This window comes from Alligator mississippiensis, chromosome 5 (assembly GCF_030867095.1).
Source record: "Alligator mississippiensis isolate rAllMis1 chromosome 5, rAllMis1, whole genome shotgun sequence".
NCBI lineage: Eukaryota > Metazoa > Chordata > Crocodylia > Alligatoridae > Alligator > Alligator mississippiensis.
Window position 1 is genome coordinate 83,474,638 of NC_081828.1, and position 27,351 is coordinate 83,501,988.

The 27,351-nt window shown below is 44.4% G+C and overlaps 1 protein-coding gene across 17 annotated transcripts in view; it reads right to left on the bottom strand.

Moving 5' to 3' along the window:
- Positions 1–27,351, bottom strand: part of TNS3 (tensin 3) — a 571,451-nt gene that overhangs the window by 242,375 nt on the left and 301,725 nt on the right. For 15 of the 17 annotated variants that reach the window (XM_059728559.1, XM_059728554.1, XM_059728556.1 and 12 more), the window contains one exon: positions 8,274–8,312. The exons of the other annotated variants lie outside the window; for them this stretch is intronic. In XM_059728559.1, the coding sequence (XP_059584542.1) occupies positions 8,274–8,312 (39 nt within the window). The remainder of the gene's footprint in view (positions 1–8,273; positions 8,313–27,351) is intronic. 17 annotated transcript variants of the gene reach the window in all.

Below are 27,351 nucleotides of genomic sequence, written 5' to 3' on the forward strand. Positions count from 1 at the left end.
TTATCTGTGTGTTCCTAAACTGAACATTGCTGTGCGACTCTGGTACACATTAATATAATTTTTTCTTTTACTGTTCTATCCTGTTTTATAACTTATATTCTATTATATTTAACAATATACTTACATTTTAGTTTAATATACTCCTGTGCATGTGTTTATTTTGTGCAAGCTCTCACATAAAGCCTGGTGGATATCCAGCCTAGGCTTTAATTATAAGGTTACCTGGCTAAACCTTACAGATTCATAGATTCAGAGATGTTAGGGGCTGGAAGGGACCTACAAGATCATTGGGTCTAGCCCCCCCTACACTTGGGCAGGAAAGACTGCTGAGGTCAGATGACCCCAACAAGGTGGGTGTCAAGACGCTTTTTGAAATTCACCAGGGTGGGTAACTATCACCTCGGGGGTGGGAAGTCTGTTCCTGATCCTTGGCACTTGACTCGTAAAGTTTTTCCTCACATCCAATCTGAAGTGATCTTCAATCCATTTGTGCCCACTGTTTCTTGTCTTCCCCTGAGGTCCCTTGGTGAACAGATGCTCCCCCAAGCCCTGACGTACACCCCTAATATACTTACAGGCTGCCATCAAGTCCCCTTTGAGTCTTCTCTTCTCCAGGCTGAACAGTCCCAAGTCTTTCAGCCTCCTCATACAACCCACTCTCCAGACCTCTAATCAAATGTGTGGCCCTCCTTTGGACTCTCTCAAATGTCTCCCCATCCTTCCTGCCCAGAACTGGACGCAGCATTCCAGGTGCGGTCTCACCGAGGCAGAGTAAAGTAGGAGGATGACATCCTTAGTTTTGCTTGAGATGCATCAGTAGATGCATGCCAGTGCTTGATTAGCTCTGCCAGCTAGCTACGGCATCACACTGGTGGCTCATGTTCATTCTGTGGTCTATCATGACACTAAGGTCTCTTTCAGCTGTGTGCTGGCATGAGTAGCACTGTCGAGCCTATAAGCCTGTTGCGGATTATTTCTCCCAAGATGGAGCTCTTCACATTTCTCTGTGTTAAACGTCATCAGGTTATGAGCCACTCACCTTGCAAGCCTGTCCAAGTCAGCCTGTATTGCCAGCCTGTCCTCAAGCATGACAACACTCCCCCAATATTTTGGTGTCCACAAACTTTGCCAGTTCGCTTTTAATACCTGAATCCAAATCATGAACATGTTGAAAAGCACTGGTCCAAGTACTGAACCCTGAGGGATGCCACCTTTCGCCATTCTGACTCAGTTTGGTCTATTAATACTCTCTGGGTCCTGCCTCGGAGCCAGTTACCTAGCCACTGGACCTTAAAGTAGTTGAGGCTGCATTTTCCCAAGTTTACCATGAGGACATCATGGGAGGCTAAGTCAAAGGCCTTTTTGAAGTTCAAGTATATAACATCAACCTCATTTCCCCTATCCAGGTGGTGAGTTACTCGATCATAGAAGGAAATGAGGTTGGTCAGGCATGACCTGCCCACAACGAAACCATGTTGGCTGTCCTTTAGAATACTGCCTTCTGTTAGCCTATCAATAATGGATTCTTTGATCATTTTTTCCAGGATTTTACCAGAGATTGAGGTCAAACTGATCGACTTGTAATTCCCTGGGTTCTCCTTTCTCCCTTTCTTGAAGATAGGCACCACACTGGCTCCCTTCCAATCCTCTGAGACCTTTTCCAAGTGCCGTAAGTCTTCAAATATCTTTGTCATAGGTCGTGTGATGATGTCAGCCAGCACTGTTGGGTGTAGTTCATCTGCTCCTTCTGACTTGTAGATATTCAGCCTCTCTAGGTGTTCCTCCACAAGAACTTTGCCAACTATGGGAGGGTGATCATTCCCACATGGATCATCCTGTATCCTGGTCAAGCAGGCTAGCACCCTTGGACTGGTGGAATACCGATGCAAAGTATTTGTTTAGGAGTTCAGTTGTGTCCTAAGTGTTGGTTTTCAGCTGTCCCATTTCGTTCACCAGGGGCCCTATGTTTTTCTTATTTATTCTCCAACTCCCTACGTATCTAAAAAAGAACTTTTTGTTGTCCTTGATTATGGTTACCAATTTGTATTTGGTTTGTAACTTTGCTTCCCTAATCCACTGCCTACAGGTGTGGGCTACTGTTGAGTACTCCTCTTTAGTGGTAATTTCTGACTTCCATCCCTTATAAGCTTCTCTTTTTAATTTCTCTAGGTCCATGACTTCCCTGTTGAGCCCAGGGGTTCTCCCAGCCCTTTTGCTGCCTTGCTCATGAAAGGAAACGGACTTCCTTTGTGCTACTAGGATCACTGCCTTGAGAAACAACCACTCTTCTTGAGTTCCCTTCCTCATCGGACCATGATCCCTGGAAGTGAAATGAGTATTATCAGATAGGTTTGCTTACTTTCCTGGTGGAACTAGGTGCGAGCTAGCCCTTAGGTTCCAGCAGGTATCTTAAATCTGGTGTTCAACAGCACATCTGCCCCATCTCACCTGACACGACTTGATGTAAAAATAAGTAAAGAGGGAGGCTTGCTGGCCTGAACTGCTATCACCTCTTGGCTAACTGATGTTCCTTGCACACTACAACCTGCTCACAGGTCCCAGGCAAGCAATGACAATGGGTATGCAGGCTCGGCCCTGATTCTGTCCACAGGTATGTACTGCTAGCTCTCTTATCGTAACATAGTCCACATTACTGAGCCAGTGTGACTTAACCACCAACAACTGTGGGGCACCCAGTTGTGGTATGTCCCTTTAACTCTAAGAAAGAGCCTCTGGTTGTTAACAGGGCAACTGGCCTCAGGGTTCCCCCCTGCTCAGTGACCCTGAAACACAGCCACTCATGGTTTATTGTCTTCTGTCTTGTAGATAATCTCAACCCTGACATGCTGCAGCTCTCCAAGTGCTGGACCATCTTCCTCGCATCACTGCATTCTGGTGAGTATAGCAATTCCTCCAAGCCTCAAAAGGAGAGTTTTCTACTATCCTTCTTCGCCTCTGTCGGGGCATAGCCCAAGCAACTGCTCTCAATATATCCTCTGCTCTCTGTCTCCCTTCCTCCCCTGCAGCTGTTGCTGGGCATGCTTTTCTGACATTATCAATCGAGCACCCAGCCAGCTGGAGTTGGCAGGAGCTAACAAATCTCAGCATTCATGGTTCCAGCGAGTCCTGCGCTCCTGTCTCTTGTTCCTGGCGAGGTAAGTACTTGTGCCTAGAATAAGCTCTCTGGCACTCTTTGGGGTCCTTGAGGCCTTTTTCCCCGGCCTATACTCAGAGCTGGCAGCACAATCTGCACTGCCACAGTCCTGCAGGGACTTGCCAACCAATCTTCTAAGTTTGTGGAAGTCAGCTTTCCTAAAATCAAGGATTTATACCCTGCTGACTGATTTCCCTGTCTTACAGTGGCTGGAGAAAGTAATCATCTCATAGTCATTGTCACCCAGTTTCCCTTCTATCCCCAGGTTGCTCACTAAATTATCCCCTTTGTCCAGAACCAAGTCTAGGAGTGCCTTACCCCTCGTCAGCCCATAGACTTCTTCAGTCAGACAGAGCTCTTCAATGCAAGTGAGGAAGCTTTGTGAGCAATCAGATCTTGCTGCGTGCTCATCCCACAAGATGTCTGGGTTGCTGAAGTCACCCATAATGACCATGCTCCAAGTGCGTGCAGCCTCTGCCAGTTCTCTAGAGAATACCTGGTTGAGCTCTTCCTCTTGGTTTGGAGGTCTATAGTAAACTCCTACAGCAGGGGTTCTCAAACTTTGTGCTATCAAGACCCTGAGTGCTAGATGGTGGTAATGGGGGACAGGGAGCTCACACACGGCAGCTGCTGCCACCATTTTCCACTCCACACTGCCACCACATGCCACTTTCCCATGCCGCCGCGGTACCCCTGACAAGTTTGTGGCCCCCTTTTAAGTTGCTTGCAACCCCCCCAGGGGATTGTGACCCACAGTTTGAGAACACGTGTCCTACAGTCAAATACCCCTCCCCATGCTCTCCCCGTATCTTGACCCAGAGGGTCTCAAGTCACCCTTCTTTGTTGCCAATCTCTGCTTCTAGGGATGTGTAATGTTCTTTCACATAGAGAGCGACTCCTCCACCCTTCTTCTCAACATGATCCCTCCTATGCAGGGTGTAGCCCTCTATCCTTGTGGTCCAATCATAGGTGGAGTCCCACCAGGTCGCTGTAATCCCTATGAGTTCATATTGCTTGTTGGTTAGCAGGAGGACCAGTTTCTCTTGCTTGTTCTTCATCCTTCTGGCATTTGTGTACAGGCAACTAAGCCTGCCATTGGAAGCCCTAGGATTCTTGGTGTGCTGTGGAAAAACCTGTCCTTCAACTGGTGTCAGAATATGCTTCCTATTGTTCCCTGGTATGCTGGTTTCATGGTTGCCATTTCTTGGGCTTGTACTAGTAGTTGTTGACCTTTCCCCTGGCTCTTGGCTCCTCACACCACTCCTTTCACCTCAGTATTTTAATTAGTTTCCTGCCCACCCCAATATAAATGTATCTGTAAACTCTAGTTAAAATATTGATCGGCAGTGCAGATGTCAGAACAAAGAACAATGGCCTCAAGTTGCAGCAGGGAAAGTTTAGGTTAGGGTGTAGAAAAAAACTCTCTTACTAGGAGGCTTGTAAAGTGCACTGGAACACACAGAGGTTGTGGAATCTCTAACCTTGGAGATTTTTAAGACCCAACTAGACACAGTCTTGGCTGGGATGATAGAGTTCAAATGGTCCTGCTTTGAGCAGGGGGTTGGACTAGATGACCTCCTGAGGTCCCTTGCACCTACATTTTCTATTATTCTATAATATTTATAATAAACTACTAGGAGGTTTATGCTGGCAACCACTATGTCCAGTACAAGTATTTAATAACTCATGCTAGACCCACGTGTTAACTACTTGTGTGGGACCCCCTATTAAATGCAAGTAGCATTAATATAAGAATAATCTTGTGTACAAGTAAAAAGTCAAAATTAAAAAAAAAACATGGTTTATCACGAGTACAGCAGATCTCTTTTCCATTCATGATATTGCCCTTCCATATACTATTATGTGTCAAGTTCAAGATCTCAGTCCTTACTCTTGTAGTGCTCACTACTCTGGGCTTAGAATAGCTGTACAGAAGTCTAAATCTTCAGGTCTAGAACAGTGGAAGATAATTAGAAATGCAAAAAAAAGAAAGAAAGCCACATTGAAATGAAGAGTGTTGCCAAATGCAAAATGCACTCCTTCAGACTTCCTCTCCATGATGGAAACATACAGTTCAGCATATGTTTAAATTCATCCTTCAATTTTCCCCATGGGAGGGGGGAGCAGGGGTAGAAGAGAGAAACGAAGAGAGAGGAGCTAGACACCATCATATCACTTAAAATACTTTTGGAATTCACATAAACTATGGTGACAACTGCAGCAAAAGAACCAGAAAAGAACAGAATTGTGTGATGCCCATCACCAAATCCCCATAAATTTTGTACTGCAAGGTGTGCACTAGAATTATCATTATTTTTCATTAAGCTCAATTTAATATTTTTAAGAGCAACTAGGACATTATGGTAGATGCTGCACATTATAAGAACATGATAATGATGTTTGTCTAATGGTATATGCTAGGGTCCCATTGGGCTGTGTACTCAGTGCTGTATACAGATTAAAAAGACAGTACCCTCTGCAAAGAGTTTGCCATCTATATAGGAAGAGGAGGACGTAAAGTGATGCAGAGATGTACTCACAATCAGGAAAAGTAATCAAATGCAGTTTTTTGTCTATGCCAAATGAAAGGTTTAATCAAAATTCCATAAGGTGGTCAGAGAAATCCAGTTATATTGCATTTTATTTAGATTAGGATAGAAACAATCTTCCACTTGCCTATTACCAGTAACTGCCATTTATTCATACTTCTATGAATTTATACATTTATTCATGCTTTTGAACTTTTGTGATGACCTGAAATAGTGAAGAGGGACTATAAATTATGTAGGGTATTTCCTGAGTTACTGGGGACTTTCCTAGATGTCATATTTTTGCTAATGAATTACAATGTATAAAATACCAGGCTTTAAGTGCTATCTCATCTGCATCGCCAGAACATTTCTGGTTCACAGCCAATACTTCTCAACATGGATTCCAATCCAAATTGGTTCCCCAGAAATATAAACATGAAAATGAGGGGATGAGTGCAGTTAATAGAGTAAAATCAATCTACAACTCAGTAGCCACATCTACACATACGCTTAACTGCAGGGTAGATTAATTAGTTGTGGACTAAAGCATCACTGTCCACATATGACACTATTAGGCCACAGTAAGCTAACTGATGCTGCCATAAGATAGTACTGTCAAGAACAGTAGTTAACTGTGATTAAATGTACGTGTAGATGCTGCACTTGGGAGTAGTTTACTCCAGCTCTCACTCCTCTGGAGTTTATCGCTTCAAATTAATTGCATGTGTAGGTGTAGCCAGTGATAGTATATCTCCTAAACCCACTTCCCTACCAAGAAAGTCAAATCATTCTCAGAAACCAGAATCAGTGGAAGAAAATTAGATTAACTTAATTTCTCTGAGCCAGGAAGATATGGAATGACAAAGACATTTCATCATCTCTCCTGTAATTGCATGACAAGCAGAGGTATTGGCTTGTTTAAAAAATATAAATAAATAAAAAACAAAGCAGTCCTATTGACTCCTCTTGCTTGTTACTCACACATTTTGCCTCCTACTTCCAAATTCCAAACATTTAATGCAAGATAATCTCGGTCTAGAATTCTACGAGACTTAACTTAGTCCAGGAACTATAGATAAACCAGCTCCCTATGGATGTCCTTGTAACTTTAAGAACAACCACCCATGGACAAAAAGGCTATATCCAATAAATGTATGCTGATGCATAAGATACACAGAAATGGAAAGCTGGGGACATCAGAGATGGTCCTGACTGCCATGACACTTCAGTTCTCAACCTTCTCATTTTGCTTAGCCCTTCAATATGTCCAGGAACTTCAGGAAGGTTCACAAAACTAAAGGTGCAAATAAGCAGAAGGTCCCCAGACTACCTGTGTTTGAACACTTACATAGAGCAGCATGCAGAAACCAACATCTAATGTAGATCTGGATCCATGAGCCACTGACGCTAGCACCTGGCAACCCATCATACAGAGCATAATTCAGAAGCTCCCCTCCCCACCTTGTTTCATTCACATCTGTAGGAAGCAGCAATGCAGGACACATCCCAAATCAAATTCTACATAAATAAAGAAACTTTATCAGCATCAAGAGACAGCGCTGTCATACAGAGGAAGCTCTTTTAACAGGACATTTAATAAGATAAATAGTGAAAAACAACAGAAGTAAAATAAGTAGCTTCTTTTTCCACTGCAATATGTTACCAAAGTTTTATATACAGTCTCAGAACTGTTGAAGGGTTTACTTAATGAACACATTTATTTAGCTTAATCCTATAAATTCTCCCACTGTTTATAATCTTGAAGCTGCTATGATGGGTCACTGACCATTTGACTCTCATGCATAAGAATAAATGAACAAATCATAATGAATCATCAATCAGAATGCCTAATAGTACCTTCCATCTATAAAACGTAAAATGAATAAATATAATTGTCCCCGTTTTAACAAAGGGGAAGATGAGAAATAATGATATGAAATGATTTGCCCAACCTAACACAGCAGGTCAGTAGCAGAGCCAAGAGTAAAGCCTGGATCTTCTGATTCCTACTCTCATATACAATGATGCACAGTATCACAATGGGTGCATCTACATGAGACATTAATGGTGCTAATGTGCAGCAGAATTAGTTTACTGCACATTAGCATCACTTAAGAAGTGTGTGCTGGTGGTAATGTGCAGTAGCACCACATACAATGCATTAATGAATGTGTAGATGGGTCCACTGTCTCCCCAGTGAGCCCTTTAAAATCTACAGGATTCAGTATGATCCAGCTCTGGGGCCACTTCCACAGAGCTAGGACTCCTACACTTCCCTCATTCTCACCTGCTCACCCCCACACCTACCCCCACCCCCTCAAGCCATTACTCTGGCAATACTCTCAGTATAGCTGGTAGAAGTCTTGCCTAAATCAGGACAAAGCAATAACTCCAGGGTTTGACTCTACAATTGGCAACATCTGCCCAGGCAGGCACATGACTGGAAGTGTGATGAACAGACCTGATCACCCCCACTTGCCATGAGAAAATTCTCCAAATTGAAGAGTATGTCTGGGTGTGACTCCTGCCTGCTGGCTCTTTCAACATGCTCTCCCATTGTTTAGACCAGAACTGTCAAGTACACTTACCAGTTCATAGTTGATTGGTAGAAAGCAGGGGGTCACCACCTGGAATAAAGAGAATAAAGCCAAGAAATAAGACACTTAGAAGACCTGGCCTCATGAGGTTATCAATACAGAATTGAATACCCAAGAAGCTTAAGTATTCAAGACCAGATCCAAAACGAGGAATGTTACCAATTATTTTTTTTTTTTTTTTATACAAGACTTAACACAGCCAAAGGCAGATAAAATGATTTAGATTTCCCTTGTCTCCAAAGGAAGGAAATCCAAGTTTCAATTTGCCACACTATTCAGAACCAGAAGCTTGATACAGATTTATAGATATATAACCCCATCTATACCTAAAACATTTCTGATAAGAGCTCCACAATCTATATACTTTCCATAAAACTTGTTTGATATTTCAAATGCCAAAATGTGTGGAAAAGCAGGAAAAACATCACAAGATCAGGTCAGATATATTGTTACTCCAGGGGAAACTAATTTCAGCCTCTCTGTATGGTTGCACAAGGCTGGTTCTTTTATTTTTGTCATACAGCTTTCATCTGAGTAAGGCACAGTGATTCTGCCTGTCATTTGATTTTCTGATTTCAACCTACAGCTTGGGTAAATAGAGGATGGAACTGATGGCATCTGATAAGGCACTTTAGGCTTCTTTAGAGCTGGGTTTCATCTGTCACTGGCCACAATAAGAAACAAGATACTAAACTGAACAGTGTACATGTTAAGATCCAGGATGATAACTTCCTACATATCAGTTTCACAGCCTCTCCTAATGTTGTCAGATGCTGAACAAAACTGGAGAGTCAAGAGAGCCAAACAGGTGAGCTCTAAACATAGAAGAGTTTGCATTGTTTCCTGAAAGACTAGTTCACACAGATTGTGCTGCATTAATACTGGGTCGGTAACTTTGTAATACTGCTCTCAACTCCCATGGGAAAAAGATTTAGCCATGGGTTGATGCCCTATCCATTTTTACAGGAAGTAGGCAAGTAATTCGGCTCCATTACAAGGCAGATTTTGGCTCAGCACAGCACTCGTTGCTTTGTTACCATCCCTGCTTGCACCATTAGGTATTCAAGACTAATGGTGTTAACAGGTTACCAAAAAATCAGTGTCATTATTTGTATAGTGCTAGGCTCCACATTCAATACATGACCATAACACGATAGTTTGGGGGGGGGAAGGGACAACAGAATAGTGAGAAGCAAAAATGTTTTACAACTGTGCAACAAAACTCCCTCTCTCAAAATTTAAGCCATTAGCTTATTTTGCAGAGCATGAAAGTACACAGCCATCCCACACTGTTTCAGCTCGCCTGCCAGAAAGCATTGTGGTAAGCTAAGGGATATTACCAGTGCTGCACAGAAAGAAAGAACACTGCTTCCAGTGATAACTTATATCATCATCTTCACCGATAACTAGAGAGGCACTGATACATCGGTCCGATATTGGATCGGCACAGATATAAAGAAAATTGACTGTATTGGATTTCAGCCTGATGTGGCCAATAATTTGGCCAAAAAATGTCTGCGCATGTGCACAGCCACAACACAGCATGTAGGCAGCAAGGAACGCAGCCTGGAAGCTTAGAGAGCTGTGTGCAGCTGGTAAGCCTAGTGTGGTGGAAGGGAGTGGGGCAACAGCAGTGCTGGGAGGGGGGGCTACAGCAAAATTTTGGGGGAGGGGGCTGCATCCCCCCATAATCCCCCTCCCAGCACTGCTGCTGCCCACCCTGGACAAAACACAGCCCAGCTCCCACCAGGAAGAGCCCAGCACAGACCCAGACCGCAGCCCACCCAGCCGGGCCCCACACAGATCCGGGGGCACACGTTCTCCCCCCCTGCCGTGTCCTCCTGGGGTACACACAGCTGTGGGAGCTGCCCCCCACCCTGCACCCCCTGGACAAGCTGCGACTCTGTCCTGCACCCTGCCCTGCCACAGCTGGGCAGCGCCTGCCCCAGCCCCACTCCCTCGCTCACTTCAGGAGCCTTGAACTGCCCCCCACCCCTACCCCTTCCCTCCCCACTCCCCTTCCACCACAATAGACTTGCCAGCTGCATGCAGCTGTATCAGAAATCAGATCAGTATCAGCAGATATGTCTCCTTAAAAATCAGCTATTGGTATCGGGCCCCAAAATCTCTACCGGTGCACCCCTACCGATAACCTGTTCCAGCCTCATTTTGAGATTACATAGGAAACAGAGATGCATATCAACAGATGAAGGTGACACCAGTAGAAGAAAAGATGATAAACAACAGACACCAAATATTTCAGCACATATCCATAAAGCTTGGATGCAAAATGTGTGAAACAGAGTTCAGGTATTGTGCAGTAAATTGCACCCCGTGTGGCAGGGGGGCCATGCAGTATGACGCAGCGTGCAGCCCATGCAGCATACAGTCCCCAGAGACTCAGAAGCTGGACAGCCCTGCCCTAGACCATGGCTGTTCAACTTCTGAGCAGCCAGGGGGTGCACAGTGCCCCCTGACTAAGGAAGGATGTGGGTAGGATACAGAAGTTGGAGGAGGGAGGGGGAGTTCAGTGCCACTAGAGGTAGCAAAGGAGAGCTGTACCCACACTGAGAGCCTCTGGGACCCTCTAGGTGGACACCCCTGTGTTAACTAATAAAGAGGGAGGGCAGAAATTAACCTGGCCCAACAAGCAAGCTCTTTGCCTGGGAAGGCAGGTGCAATAGCTAATAAGTGGTGAGCAGAGCAGGTATGAGAGTGGTAAAGATACTGGAGAACCATGCAGAGAGCAGGAGGCCAACCAAGAAAGCAAGGGCTGCAGGGACACCTACAGAACAGGCTGTGTTATGGCAGATATAACATCTGGAAGCAGGCCTGTGCAGCTGTTGAGGGAAGCAGAAGCAGAGAGAGGAGCTTGCAGAGAACTTTTAGGGGAAGAGTGCCAGCTGCTAGGTCAGGCTCCTAGAAGAGTAGGAGCCCAAAGAAGCTATTGCAGACCATGTTCCCTAGCGCTGGAGACTCACCTAAGGAGTGCCCTCTAACTGGGTGCTGGGCCTGAGAAAACGTCGTCATCCTCATAAAGAACAATGATATAGAACAGGACTTGAGGGGTTAACATGGAACCCCTGGACTCTCTCCCAGTTGCTACTCCCCACAGCCAGGATCTCCAGGCTCCACTCCCCTCCCTCCTCTGGCTTCTGCTTCTGCTTCCTGCCCCTGCTCCTGCATGAGCAGGAAGGGAAAGCAGGTTGCCTGTATGGCAGGGAGTAATATATGGGGAGGGTGTCAGGGCATTACCCATGCAGCGTGCATCCCAGGGGTCTGCATCTCACACAGCATGTGTCCCTGCTCACCACCCAGATGCTGGACAGCCCTGATATATAGCCAGGCACTGGAGGGGCCTTGAATGTCTGGATGTGAGTGTAACTGGAGCCTCCTCCTGCCAAGAGTGATACAGAAAGGGTCTCTGGAGCTCCCAGGGGAGGGAGGAGGGGAGTCTACCTAGGACTTCTGGCTGGGACACACCATAGCTCACCCTGCTTAGGTAACCTGCGTGTTAGCTCTTTGCCTTTAACAGAGGCCTGAAGAGCCTTAACGCCCACCTGGACTGGGCCCAGGAGAGCCCAGTAAGAACAGGCTATGATGTACCTTGAAGTATGATATAAGCATCCAGGCTAAGAGTACCTGAAACCTTTCTCTCTTCTGCCAATGCTGGTAAAATAGGCCAGTGCTATAAAAGTTTGTCTCCAAGTTTACTGAGACTCAGGGCTAGTGTGTTTAATGCCTATCCCAAGCAATAGTCCCAGTGGCAGGAGGTCTGACATGCCACAAAACAAAGCAGACATCCTGGTTACACACGTTTAAAAAAAATGAGGCACAGTCAACATAATACTGTAAGCAGCAAGAGCAAAGAGGAACCTCAAGTCCTGTGCACACGGGATGGCAATGACGGGCAGAAAGCAGCAAAACTGACCATATCCAAATGCCAATTCAGGCCTCAATTCTCGTAAACTTTCATCAAGGCATACTGTGAAGAGATAGAGTGTGCCTGGATAACTGGGTCCTTTCCTGCAAAAGGTCTACATCAGCACTTTGCAGACTTTACAAACCACAAACCCATGTCAAAAGAGAAAATTACCCCTCCCTTTCTAGCTACAGGAAACAAAAATAGTTACAACCCTCTCATGCAACTCCCCCAGGCTGAGAAACTGCAGCCTGAGCACATTTTTGCTGCTGATTTCATCATCATCACCCCTTGCGGACTCGATTTTCTCTGTTCAACTGAGCATGCCTATAGAATAGGTGGAACACGTTAAGAAGACTGTCATGATGATTCCAATGGTTGAGTGTGAAGACAGAGTCCATCTCCCTGACCTCCTGCCTGCCACAGGTGTGTATAACATTACGTAATATCTTTAGAAAGATCACCCAACACTCCACAGAAGTCAAAGGGCTTAAGATCACTGCTCTTAAGAGCCACAGCTGTGCCTGAGTAAAGTGACAAGGCGCATTAAAGCTCCTGCAGATGCTTGCAACTGTCCCACTGCCTGCCGACTGTGATGGAGAAAATGCACTCCCTGATAGTTCTCTCTACACATCTAGAAATGGGCCGTGCCTTGGTTCGGCCATCAGCCACAAAGTGACACACGAGCTGCAAAGAGATAAACAGGTAACAATGTTTACAAAGAGAATAAATTATTCCTCCAAAGGCTACCTGTGCATTATTGGGAAATGGTGGGGGCGGGGAGAGTATAGAGAAATGAGGGGGCATCAGTGAACAGGGGAAGAAAGGCTTCAGTTGATGCAGTTGACAAAGGAAGGGAAGGAGGATGAGTCACGGTCTTGGTAGAGGTAGATGGAAGGCACAGAGAGGATACTAGCAAGAGAGACATTGTGACAGGAGGCAGGACAAGGCGGAGTTAAAAGTATGGCTGCCCCAGGTCACTTCTCACCCCAGTTACAGCTCCGTCAAACTGTACCAACTTATTCCTTCACTTTTTAGTGCAGATAACAACTAGCCCAGTGCAAGCAGCTGGAGTGCTTGCAGCTAATTTCCAGTCGCTGCTCCCAGCTCCTAAGATGCATGGCACTGGCATGTGCTTTAACTCTATTTTGGCCTTCAGAGGTCTGGAGTTTTGCAGAATGTGGAGTTACAGAGGGGCTGAGGTGCCATCAGGTCACCTAAACTCTGTGTAAAAAGTTTAATGTTAGTGAATAAAAAGTGAATCTCCTTGGTGCCCAGGGAAGGTCTTTCAAACAGCAGCAGGGGAGTGAAAAACTTTTTTTTTTAAAATAGGAAAATAGAATTATTAATCACAATGATTTGCAAGAGAACACAGATACAAGTGTCAGACATGCAACTAGTTTTAACCAACACATTTAAGATGTCCTATATTTATTCAAGCTGGTGGTATTAATCTCTCTGATTAAATTCAGCAGTTCTCTAACCACTTCAAGCCCAGAAGAGCAACTGGGAAAGCTTTCACAATGACTACTGTAACAGCTAAGGAATATGGCCTAGAGCTCAACAATGGGTCACTGACCTTGAGCTCAGGAGATTCATAGATGTTAGGGTCGGAAGGGACCTCAACAGATCATCGAGTCCAACCCCCTGCATAGGCAGGAAAGAGTGCTGGGTCTAGATGACCCCAGCTAGATGCTCATCTAACCTCCTCTTGAAGACCCCCAGGGTAGGGGAGAGCACCACCTCCCTTGGGAGCCCGTTCCAGACCTTGGCCACTCGAACTGTGAAGAAGTTCTTCCTGATGTCCAATCTAAATCTGCGCTCTGCTAGCTTGTGGCCATTATTTCTTGTAACCCCCGGGGGCGCCTTGGTGAATAAATACTCACCAATTCCCTTCTGTGCCCCCATGATGAACTTATAGGCAGCCACAAGGTCGCCTCTCAACCTTCTCTTGCGGAGGCTGAAAAGGTCCAGTTTCTCTAGTCTCTCCTCATAGGGCTTGGTCTGCAGGCCCTTAACCATACGAGTGGCCCTTCTCTGGAAACCTCTCCAGGTTATCCGCATCCTTCTTGAGTTGCGGCGCCCAGAATTGCACGCAGTACTCCAACTGCGGTCTGACCAGCACGCAATAGAGGGGAAGTATCACCTCCTTGGACCTATTTGTCATGCATCTGCTGATGCACGATAAAGTGCCATTGGCTTTTCTGATAGCTTTGTCACACTGCCGACTCATGTTCACCTTAGAGTCCACTAGGACTCCAAGATCCCTTTCCACTTCCGTGCCACCCAGCTGGTCATTCCCTAGGCTGTAGGTGTGCTGGACATTTTTCTTCCCTAGGTGCAGCACTTTGCATTTCTCCTTGTTGAACTGCATTCTGTTGTTTTCTGCCCACTTGTCTAACCTGTCCAGGTCTGCTTGCAGCTGTTCCCTGCCCTCCAGCGTGTCCACTTCCCCCCAGAGGTTTGTGTCATCTGTAAACTTGGACAGAGTACATTTCACTCCCTCGTCCAAGTCGCTGATGAAGACATTAAAGAGTATCGGTCCAAGGACCGAGCCCTGCGGGACCCCACTGCCCACACCCTTCCAGGTCAAAGCCGACCCATCCACCACGACTCTCTGGGTGAGATCTAGGTCCTCTCATCAACTCTGGCACTGGATAGCCTCTAGCAATTCACTTCTCTGGTCTATGCCTCTGTTTCCCCAGAAGTAAAATGGGGATAATGATAAACAGTTCCTTTCTAAAGTGCGATGAGATGTATGGATGACAGGTACTATCTAATGTATTTTATTATTAGTGCCCAAATTGTGTGGTAATTTCATATTTCATTGTCCCTTGGTAAATAATTTCAAACAGGAGTCAAGTTAGTGTCGAGGCCATGGCAATCGTTGGAGCACCTTGGATGCTGTAACAGCTTTACATTATTGGTGATTCTTCAGGCAGTGACCTGGTGGTGCCCATCTCCTCTCCAGGTATGGATGGCCACTGGCTCACAGGAAGCTCATCTGCCCTTTGACAAGTCTTATTTTTAGTTCTCTTGGGTGTCCACATACACTTCTCACCCAGGCCAGCCCAGGTTGGGGTGCCGGTTTAGTTGTCAACAGCCCTGTGCCTGCCTCCTCTTGATGGTACGCTCTTGCACTGCCTTTGCCCGAGCCGCTGACCTTGCTCGCCAGGGACCTTCGTGCAGATCCCGGAGGGTACCTCGGTTGCCTTCAGGGTGACCCCCAAACTCACCTGCCACGACTTTGAACGTTCCTTCAGTGGAGGGGGTCCCCTCTGAGGATGCCTTCAGAGCTGTCACGCGTCTCGGTGGACGTTCATGGGGCTCCAACCTCCCTTATGCCCCGGCCACGCGCCAACCTTCGAGGCAGGCCTCCAAATCTTTTCGCGGCTATCCCCTGCTGATCTGTTCTCCAGTCCCCGCGGCTCCTCCTGCCGACAAGCACCTTAAGGCCCTGACTGGACCTGGAGGGTCTGGTGGCTGTCGGCCTTCAGGCTTGTTTTGATGCCTTGAGCCGCCTAAGTCTGAAACCATTGGCCTTTACTGGGTCCTCACGCTGTTCCGTTCTCACTGTTGGATGAAGTCCTGTATAGACCGGCCTGGTGCTAAGGGCTCCGCTAACCCACTCTCACTAGGGGACGAAAATTAGACAAACCCTAAAAGGGAATACGATCAACACCTTCACCACAAACCCCTCATCCTAAGGTGACCCGGCCTGAAACAAAATCAAGAAGCTAATAACGCAACTGCCAGGGGAGCATGACAAAAAGGGAAAAACAAGAAGAGGAACACCCACAGGAGGGAGTCCCACACCCTCCTGGCCTGTAATGTCCCTGACGCCCCTAGGCTAACGTGCCCTCTGGGTCAGGATCCAAGCCTTCACCCCGGCCAGGGTCCCTCTCCCCTTCTCTCCAGGATCCACTTCCACCCTGGAGCCATGGCACCTGTATTGATGAGGGCTCCCATGCTGGCTATCACTGCGGTCACTGTCATCCTCCTCGGTGGTCCTATTGATCCCCCGTTGGTCCTTTCCACCACGGGGACTCCTCACAGCTTGCTACCTCAGCCTCTGTCGGCCTCCCTGCCGGCTCTCCTGATCCCTGCCGGGCTTCTTTTGCTGCTTCTGACACCTCTACCGCTGCAGCAGCTGGACGCTGTCCACCCCACGGTCTCCCGCGGCTCCTCCGCTCCTCAGTGTCGCCCCTGTGCCTTTGGGGCCACTTTTTATTTCTGCCGGGTGGCGTCTCCTTATGATGTCACCTGGTCCCAGCTGGATATATGCGCAGCTGACAAACCACGCAGGCAGTTTTCTGCCACGCGTTTTCTCGCTCTGCCCGGCCCCTACAACACATATGTTGTCATTTTCTTTTCTTTTTACTTCGGAAGCCTCATTCAGAGGCAAACCCCCCTTTTCTGAGCCTGTGCCCCTGGGACAAACCCAACCACAGAACAGGTTGTACTGATTTACATGGTACCGGATACCAGACCAAGAGAGTCCTGGCCTAACAGGTTAGAATTATAGGTTCATACAGGAGAGCAAATTTAAAATGAGAAATGCATGTAAAATGTTATATTTCTTTCTTGATACATTTACAAGGATAACATTGGCTTTAAAACTTGTATCTGTGACTTATAAGCAGATTCCTTTCTGCAGAACATAAACTGTAATGTACTTGCCAAAGTCAGATGATTCAGTTTTCTCTGAAGTAGTGTTAAAAAGCAAAGTTTGATAGTTACTTTAATCCAATCTAACATTACTGTAGAGCTGGAAAAGGCAAAATAAAGGCCACATTCAACAGATCTAAAGTTTAGCTGGTTTTACATTCAAAGCATAATCCATAAAAGGATTTTCCTGTCCATTTCAGAAAGTACATCTGTTTCAGACTGCGTGGAAGCATGCATTTGCAAATTAGTCACCCATTTTCAATATCATATTAAAAACTATCTAGCATTTATAAAAATGTAATAAATAAGAAATTGTATAAATTGTGACTATTTTAATGGATAGAGGAGTAATCTATCTTGATATTTAGAGAGTTTCATTTATTAACATGCAAAACCCTAGATCAACTTTTGAATAACATGCACCTATTTGGTAATGAAAAAAATATGCACACACACTTAGGCATGTATTTGCAAAATATACAAATAACATGCAAATATTTGTGTACAAACTACCTGATTTTAGTATGCACAAAACAGAGCTTGTAGGCACAATTCCCTATCTAGTGGTGTTTTCCTGAGTCAAGGATTTACTTGGGAAAGCCAAAACCACGATGAAACTATTTTTAGAACTGAATTAATTAAATAAAGAATTCTGATTCCAGTAATTCTTTGCTTTGCCTGAAAAACCATGGGTAACTTTTCTTTATATCACTGTCACACATTATTTAACTAGTCTTCACAAACATTAATTTAAATGGATAATGTATCATTTGTTGGCTTTCTAACAGCATCCATACTAAGGAAATGAAGAACATTATTTCCTGTTTTAACAGCTATACAACAGTGCCCCCCTCTGTTGTAGTAAGGGGTCAACTGTGTGGGCATCCAATGCTTATATTCCATCCTTAACATAAAAGAAATCTACAGTTGGCAAGGTATTTTTATTTGTGGCAGTGCCTCTTCGTACAATTAGTCTGGCATTCTGAAACAAGCAGCTCTCTACAGAGGGAGAGTCAGGAAGCTTGCAAGCAAGGTTTCAAGGTTTCAAAGGATGAAGAGCAGATGCATTTTGCTCCCCTTGCAGAACTACCACTTCTATTTATTTTAGGTGTATTGCATCATTCATATGGAACAATAGCTAATATGCAAGGAAACTGCTAATTTGCACTGAAAAGTATAGATCTGGCTTTCACAGGGCACTTTTCATGCACAACAGAGAAAAATCTTGTTCGAGTGAAAATATTTGTCCTATTAAGTACACACACTCCAATATATTAGTAATTGATTTAAAAGTTTAATAGAACAAAAAAGAATAGAGTAAAGAGGCCATAGATGTCTTGCAGTGCTTACAAAATTACAGTTAATCAAAGGAGAATTAATGGCATTTCATGAAAAGCTTTTTATTGATTAACTGCTCTGGTTACACATTAACTTTGTTTTGCTCAATGATTCTTTTTGATGCACAACCCCAGAAGAAAACTCTCTGATAAAATGAAAGAAAGATTACTGCATTCATTATAGTATCCACAAGTAACTCTATGCTCCACAGAAATTGTGTTATTTGTGAGTTAACTATTTTCAAAATGAAAAAATGGTCCTTTAAGTTACAAAGCAACAAAAGAACACTTTCTAGAAAAGATGTCCTGATGTCAATACTACCACCTTCTGATCCAGAGATCTATTTCTCTCATAATGATTTTTCCCCAAGTAACTCAGGATTCTGACTTGAGTTCATCACAAAGCAGTGAAAGAGCACTATTAGCATTCATGCTGGGCAGTAGAATACCTCTGAGGGCACCTAAATACATTTTAGCTTTTCTTCCTTAAGCAAAACAGTGTTTACCACACCAAATGCTCATTCTACTGCAATTTTTGTTGTTGCTAAACACAGAGAAAATTCTATTCAGCATAGTACAATTTTTAACTATTAAATAATATTTTGACAAATGAAACAACTCAACCAACAAAGACATTTCAGGCATCTCAAAAAAGGTTGTGGGGATATCATGTGCAACAGCAGAACTGTAGTAAAATCAGAATTAGAGGTAATTTATTAGTCACTTCCTCTGAAAATTCTCCCCAGCAGATTATAACAGATTCTTGAGTCCACTGAGGTCAGCTTTACCTACCAGGCTAGTGTACACCCATTTTAAACATAGCAAATTCTGAAGGCAATAAAAAAATATGTTGTGCATTTTACTTAAGAAACATTGGGCTGAAACAGATACAGCAGTCCTGAGGTCATGGCAGTGACTGTAAAAACTAGGAAGTTTTATTTATCTTATCATTTTACAACTCTATTAAACAGCAATTGGAAGCCAAGGAACATGAGACTGGCCTCCTAATAAACGTACTCAAATGAGCAAGCACAGCTAAAAACTCTTCAGTTTCAAACTGCGATCTGCCTGTCATTTTTTGTGGCCTTATTAATCATTTCTGCTTCAGCATTTTACATCTCAAAGTAAAGATAATACTTGTCCACATTAGAGAGATGTTATGGGAATTAGTTAATGTTTGCACAGTTCTTTGAAAAGAGGAAAACACTACCACAAACACACAACAGACACATGCAATTGGAAGATGCTTTTTTGCTTTATTTGGGTTAATGAAGCATCTTAAAAGAAGCGTTGCATTCCTTCAGAAGAAATTTATACTTCAACATTTTGCAAATCCCTATGCAAAAAATGCCAAGAAAGCAATGATGAGAGTTGTTGAATATGAAATCAACAGAGCTGCTGGTAAAGAAACCTTTACAAATGGCCTGGAATGCAGCTAACCCAAGACATAAAAATGTATTGTTTACATCTCTCTGCCACCTGGTAGCTTGGCTTTCTTCCACACTGTGTTGTTTGATCTGGCAAGGTCAAAGACTCGACCTACATTGAGAAACCCCAAAAGGAAAACAGCAAACCTGTCAGCTTGCAAAAGAAAAAAGAAAAAGTTTTTGTCTATATAAATCAAAGTCCTCTTACAAGTCTCCCAGAGCATACAGAAGGGGAGACATTTGGTACATAGCTCCACGTGGCTCATTTGAAAAGCAGAAAATAGAAGGGTCTTTTCATAGCTCCCATGAGTGAGGTTGCTTCTGGGCTAGGGACAGAAGTTCAACAAGCTTGAGCCTCAATTGATTCAATCTTTGCAGGTTAGTCTAACCTAGCTAGGCTAAATCAGTTTATAATTGTGCAGACATCCCTGAAATGCAGAAACATGCTTGCAGTGGCTCAGGCTAGAAGCCGGAAGGCACTAGAGCAGCCCTCCCTTCCCTTCTGCAGGGAGCTGAGAGGGGCGTGGCCAGGCCCTGGCAGGACACTGTAATTAGGGAGAGGTTTCCCCCGCTTGATAACAGAACATTTATCAGTTCTGTTATCAGCATTTAACACCCCATCAGAAAACAAAGCCTTGCTCATTACAAGCTCTTAAACAGCTTTGTGCAAAGAAAGCAATGCAGTGTCATTACCAGCTGCTGTGCTGATTACCTCCAAAAAGCCCTAAGCGGACACTACCCTATCTGCCCCACAAAGCATTAGCTAGAGATGAGGAAGGGATCTCTGCTTAAGCAGCAAGTGGTGAGAGGGGAGGGGGGGGCAGGGGAAGAGCAGAGGAGGGGGCAGCTCTGCTGTGGAGCAGAGCGCCCCACCCAGCCCAGAGAGCATGCTGGGATGCTGGGGGAGTCTGATTTAATTTAAACAATCAAGGGGTCTGGGACAGACATTGCAATAACCGGTTTGAGCCAAATCAGTTAAATCTGATACTACATTCAACCAGGTTCATCTCAAACCAGTTTCAGTCATTCTCAAAATGGTTTATGTGCACTGAACATCTGTTCTGTTACAGGTTTAAACCAGTTTCTGATCACTTAAACCAGTTTATGTGTAATGTCTGTCCCTAGCTGGGGACAGAAATAGACGAGCTATTCAGATAATCAGAAACAGGTAACAAGACAGAAATTTTCTGTTGGTGTCACCCACTCTTGAACTCAGATAACAAAATATGCCCCCACAGAGTACACAGAGAGCCTGGGATGGAGTACAGTAGCCAGAACCAGTAACTAGGGTAACTTTGCTCAAGTGACTGCTCCTCTGGTTTAGCTGTGCTCACCTAAGCAAGGGGTATAGTACTACTTCCATCATTAGGATGTTGCAATTCATCGATCAATGCATGGCTTGTAAAGTACTTAGAGATCTCTGGCCTAGTCATATTACAAAAGTGCAAAAATGAAGCATGCAGGCAGCTTACACAAGTGAAACCCCCCCAAAATCCAAACCAGCATTTTAAGCGTAGCACACTCCTGCACTGAGCACAGCACATGCCCACAAGAGAAATCCAATTAGTTTGACCTGGCTCACCCAACGTCTGTATAGATTGCACGCTTCAGTGGGGCTTTTTGGCAGTTATCTAATTGAATCAGCTTTAAATCAAAGTGCCAAAAAGCCCTAATGATGCGCCTGATCTAGACAGATGCTGGGGGGCCGGGTCAAACTAACGCACTTCCCCTTTCCGTGAAGCGCTAGTTTGGGGTGTTTTTTTTTCCCACATCTGTCAGCAACAGCCAAAAGTGTTAACCTCCACCTTCTTCCCTCCCCTCCCCACCAAAAAAAAAATCTTTTGGTGGTTTGCTTTAAAAGGTGGGGAAATGCGCTTGCTTGACAACTGCATTTATCTTTGAGAGACTTTGCTTCTGTTTCCTTTGTAACAGATCTGACCTCTTAAAGCTTAATTAGGTACACATTCCTCACTGAACTATACTATCCTTTTAGGATTACAGACCTATTTATTTTGGTATAATCCCCATGAGAAAACATGCTTCATTTGCTAAGTCAAATAAATCTGATACATTTCCAGAAGGGGAACTGGAAAAAAGAAGGAAACTGATTTCATGAAAAGTTTCCCTCCTTCAAGAAAATAAACTACTATTACAGACAGAATATTCTTGGGACAAAACAGGCTAGAGGTATACTAGACCTGTATTATTTTAGGTTTTTGGCCTGAGATTCATGGTTTGGAGATACTTATCAGGCTTTCAGGACTCCTTCTAAATTCTCAGGCATCAACAGATTGTAAGGCCGGAAGGGACCTTGGAAGATTATCGGGTCCAGCCCCCTACACCAAGCAGGAAAGACAACTGGGGGTCAGGTGACCCCAACAAGGTGACTGTCTAGTCTCCTCTTGAAGATTTCCAGGGTAGGTGATTGCACCACCTCTGGAGGGAGCTTATTCCACAGTCTGGACACCCTGACTGTGAAGAATTTTTTTCTAATGTTGAGCCTGAATCGGTCTTCCAGGAGTTTGTGGCCATTACTCCTGGTTTTCCCCTCGGATGCCCTGGTGAACAGTTGTTCACTGATCCCTTGATGTACTCCCCTAGTGGAGTGGTAGGTTGCTACCAGGTTCCCTCTCAGGCTTCTTTTCTTCAGGCTGAAGAGTCCCAGATCCCTCAGCCATTCCTCGTATGGCTTGCCATGCAAGGCTCTTATCATACAGGTGGCTCTTCTTTGGACTCTCTCAAGCTTGTCCATGTCCTTGTTGAAGTGTGGTGCCCAGAACTGGATCCAGTACTCCAGCCGTGATTTCACCACTGCTGAGTAGAGCAGAAGAATCATCTCCTTGGTTTTGCTGGAGATGCATCGATTGATGCATGCCAGAGTATTATTTGCCCTACTGGCTACAACTTTGTTGGCTCATATTCATACTGCAGTCTATTATTACCCCCAGGCAACGCTGTCCCTGTGGGGGGTGAATCAGGGTGACCGCCCTGGGCTCTGTGCTCTACCGCCAGCTCTGCTGCTGCTGAGCACTGCCAACTCCAGCTGTTCACCACCCCTTGCCCCCCATTCGTCACCTCTCCTCTCCCCACTGGCTCCGGCAGCTCGCCACCTCCCTCCCCCCCCCCCCCCCACAAAGGCCCTGCACACCCCTAGGGACAGCTCTGCCCCCAAGTCCCTTTCAATCAGAGTGCTAGTTAGTTTGGTGCCACCAAGCCTGTAGGTGTGTTGGGGGTTGCTCGTCGCCAGGTGGAGTACTTTACATTTCTCAATGTTGAACTTCAGCAGATTCCAATCTGCCCAACTTGCTAGCCTGTCTAGGTCCGCCTACAACTGTAGCCTATCTTCAAATGCAACCACGCTCCCCCATAACTTGGTGTCATCCGCGAACTTGGCCAGTGAACTCTTCACCCCCAAAGAGTTATAACTGTCCCAACGTTATAACTGCCATTGCTACAGTGGGCATAAACTATGCAAGAGGCATCAGTAGTATTTGAGGATGAACAGAGGTGGGCCCTGATATGACAAACTGCTCTTGAATTAATAAGCCCCACTCTTTCTAGCATTCAATAAAAGTTGGAAGCAGATTATCTGCCTGAATCAAAATTTTACTATACAATTATTAGTTATTATATTTTTAATGTGAAAGGGGAATCAGGGAGGACTTTGGTAAATAGCCGAAAGGGAAATTTCTGGCAACAAAACAATATATTGTCAAGTAGGCCTTCACGATTACATGAAACTATACTTTGTTTCTGATATCCTGTATTTCCTTCCCAAGAGCACAGTATCTTTAAACTCATGCCATGGCATCAGTTAACTCAGAAGGAAGCATGCCACCTAAGTTGCCAAAGCCACTTTCTGCAGTATCCTGGGTTCTTTAACAGGGTTTTTCCACACTGAGGTATTGCTCGGGCCCACCCTTATTCATGTTCTGTGACCTAATGAGTTCACAAGGCCATGTGGTTACAAATGGTAAAAGTCAGGACTGCAGTACAGACAGGTCAGAATGATGGCTGTGAGCTCAGTCATCATTTCTAGTACCATAATCACAGTATCTAACAGGACTTTTATGGAAAGCTTTGGAAGCTGAACTTGACTTTAGCTTTAGCCCTCCTGCTTCTCAAAAGAAACAAAATATAAGCAGAAAGATAAACTTCCTGGAAGGCTTGCAAAAGACGTATCTTGAGAGCTGATCAAGCATAACACAAGTTAGGCAACCTTCACACTCACGGTATTGGAATCACAGGATGTATGTTGATAACTTCCTCCACACATTCACAGTTTTGCTGCAACAATGCTCTCAATCCTCAGGGTTTCTGTAGATCGGTGTTTTGACTCCTCTTCATCACAGCAATATGATATTCTCACACAGTATAACTCTGGAGGCTGCAAGGGCAGCTTGAGACTTTAGAGTCTCTCAGCCTTATGGCTTACCCAGAACACTGCCCAAAGGAATTTATAATCCCCAAATTGTGACAAGAAAAGAAATGATGACGTGTTGGATAAGAGGCACAGCATCCTGGTTAATGCTCTAAAGACCAAAATAGTTACCACAGCTAAATAAAGGCTCAGAACTGATAAAGATAACAAGCTCTTGAATCAAGTCTCAAGTATTATATACTTATATGCAACCTTAACAGAAGACTGTGACAGATAGACACAAATACAGAATTTTCCAACTTAGAAACCAAACATCACAAAAGTAATTCTATTTAGGACAGGGAGGCTGCAGAATTAACCCATCAGGCTGAGAAACAAACTCTCTAAGAACTCTGTCAGTACAGTTTCATATCAAGCAGAGTTTATCCAGAAGTGGGGAGAAAATCCTTCTCCAGCTAGCTTGAGATCTATGCTCCTGAGTCCTGATCCAGACAGCTAGTGCTGAGAGCTTCTTCCGGGAGAGTGGGAACCCAGACAGACATACCTCCATAGAGAAGTGAGAAATCTCAGGGGGGACCCACTCTCCCCATAGAAGCCTTCAATGAAGAATCATGTGGAACTGGTACACAATTCACCTTTGGTAGGCACATGGCCGGCATAGACAGTGATATGGAACCAGTCACTGGATGTGCCGAAGTGATCCAAGATGATTTAGAAGTCTCTCCTGAGTGAGAGACTATTGTGAACATAATTTGCAAAAGGTGGGGAGGGGAAGATTCATAAATCCTACTCCCCTAACCTGTTTGACAAGAACAGAGGAGATTGTTTCTTACAGAGCATTAAATTGCATGAAGGACTGAAATCAGATAGAGACAGAGACCATGGTACAGGGCCACAAGTATGTATTTACTAACAAGCCCAGCTCCACACATTGCTACCCTGAAAAGGGATAGGAAAAAAAGTTGCGACAATCACAAAAAGCTTGTTGCTGTTGTCATAGTCAGTGTACAGCTCTTGCCCATGATGGACAATCTGCTGGACAACCTAAGCTGAGCCAGTACCTTGGCATCCTAGAATGGATTAAGGATGTTGATGCCAAAAAGAAATCTGTTTTCTATGCCGATTCGGGAATATACAGAATCAAAGTGCTACTGTTTGGATTTAAATTTGTTGGGATAATTTTCCAGATACTCATCAGCCAAGTGTTAGATAGGCTGTATAATTTTACCTGTGCCTGTACTGTCAGCAGCACCATCTACAACAGCAGCTGGGAAGAACAACGGAGTCATCTGGTAGATGTGCCAGAAAGAAGGGGAGGCAGGTTTATTACTCAACATGCTTAAATGTGTATTCAACAGAACTTTAATTCTTAAGGAGTCTCAGTGTTATTTGGGGGTAGTTAAGATACCATCAGCAGGTTGTGGGGGGGAAAATGCACCCCAATCCATTAAAAGAATAAATCAGTCTACACTGCCCTGTACCCAGCATTGAGAAACAAGTTCAGTCTTTTACATGGCTTACTAATTGTTTTATAAAAGGTTTCAGTGAATTATTATCATTCCTATCACTGACCTAAGTAAGAAATATAAACCTACAAAATAATTGGACAGATGTCTTATCAAAAAGGCCTGTCCTGACTGGTCCTGATTTTGATAAAACCTTCAAGCCATGCACTGATGCATCAGACACAAGCTTGGAGACACTGTTGACACAGGCAGGGGGAGTGGCACAACACTTCCCATTGATTTCATGAATGAAGCATTAACTTCTTGTGAGCACAACTATTCAGTGAAAGAAAAGGAGTGCTTTGATATCATGTGGATAAAACTATCTTGCTGATCACAGGTTTGGGGTCCTAACATAATCTTGCGAAGCTCTAATGTGGCTCCACAAGATAAAGGGGGCAGATACCGTTGAGACTTGGAACTGGGGCACTATGCTCCAAAATTGATATGATAGTCATGCATAATCAAAAGAAAGGGGGAGTGTAACATGCTTTGTTTCAATACATAATCCCAGTTATGAGGACTTCAAGAGAACCCTGGGGCAACATCATCACTTTTTAGGAGCAGAGTGTCATGGATACATACAAATATGCAGGATTGGTACCCTGCAAGCTATACACAGATATTTCCACAACGTACAGGAACTACTGTGGTATTTGATCTCTACTTATGGCTGACGTTAGGGCTTTACTAGAGTTGAAGCCAAGATCAAAGTGGAATATCAGTTCTAGTAAAGGATAGCAAGCCAGGCTGAGAAGAGGTTGCAGTAAGAGCATGCAGGTGATCAGGCCTGGAGGTCCAACACAGAAACAGGAGCAAGCAGGGACAGGCAGAAGGGTTCAAGCCCAAGGTTCAGGGCAGAGTCAGGTTCAAGAGTTCCAAGCAAGCCAGAGCCACAACAAAAGAGTCTGTTGCCCAGACAGCTCTCTGCCATCTGGTGTGAGCTTATGCAGGCCAGTGTAGCCAGGGCCATCTCCTTGAGGGATGGCCCAGCCCAATTCCTTGATTACTTTCAGCTGGGGCCTGGGACTGCATTTGCCCTAGTTAGGCCTCTGCTCATCTGGATCAATTCCTCTTCAGACAATGACTATTTACACCTCAGAGAAACCCTGCCTTGTTAAGAGAAAAGTTAATTTCTAAAGTATATACCGATCACTGGAATGCTTGTTGATCAGCCAGAAGAGAAGCAATGTGTACTTGAGAAGAGGTTTCAGCCTCAAACAATAGCTGGTTATATAATCAAAGGAAATAATTCAGTTTATACCAACAAGGGCTGAAGGGCATTTCAAAAGAAAGAATCATGTTGAGAGAGAAGCTATACTTCACAAATAAGTGATATCTGGGAAAATCTAATTACAAGTGTATCTGTCTGGAAGGAGAAATTATATGCAAGGATATAAATATTTCTGCCTTCCTTAAATTCAATATTGAATTCAGAAGGAAACCTGACATTACAGACAGAGGCCTATCTGGAGGAAGAAAAACATCCACATAATACACAGGGTCTCCAAGAATGGAATAGAAAAAGAGGGAGTATATAATGTTAAGGTATTTAAGTGCTTTGTGAGACAAACAGTTGTCTAAAAAAGTATGCCTAAGAAACAACTTCCTGGTCCCATCTCTGAGCTAGGAAGGCTGGGACAATTTTTAACAGCGGGAATGACTGCTGGCTAGGGAAAACCAACTGAAGAAATCACTGATATGGATTCTAATTTAGAAAAACAATGGGGTTTTTTTCCTGCTTATTATTTCTTTTGCATTTTGTCTTCCAACCTATAGCTATGGCTGTCTGTATGATCAATCTTCCTTCTGTAATACATCCTCTTTCT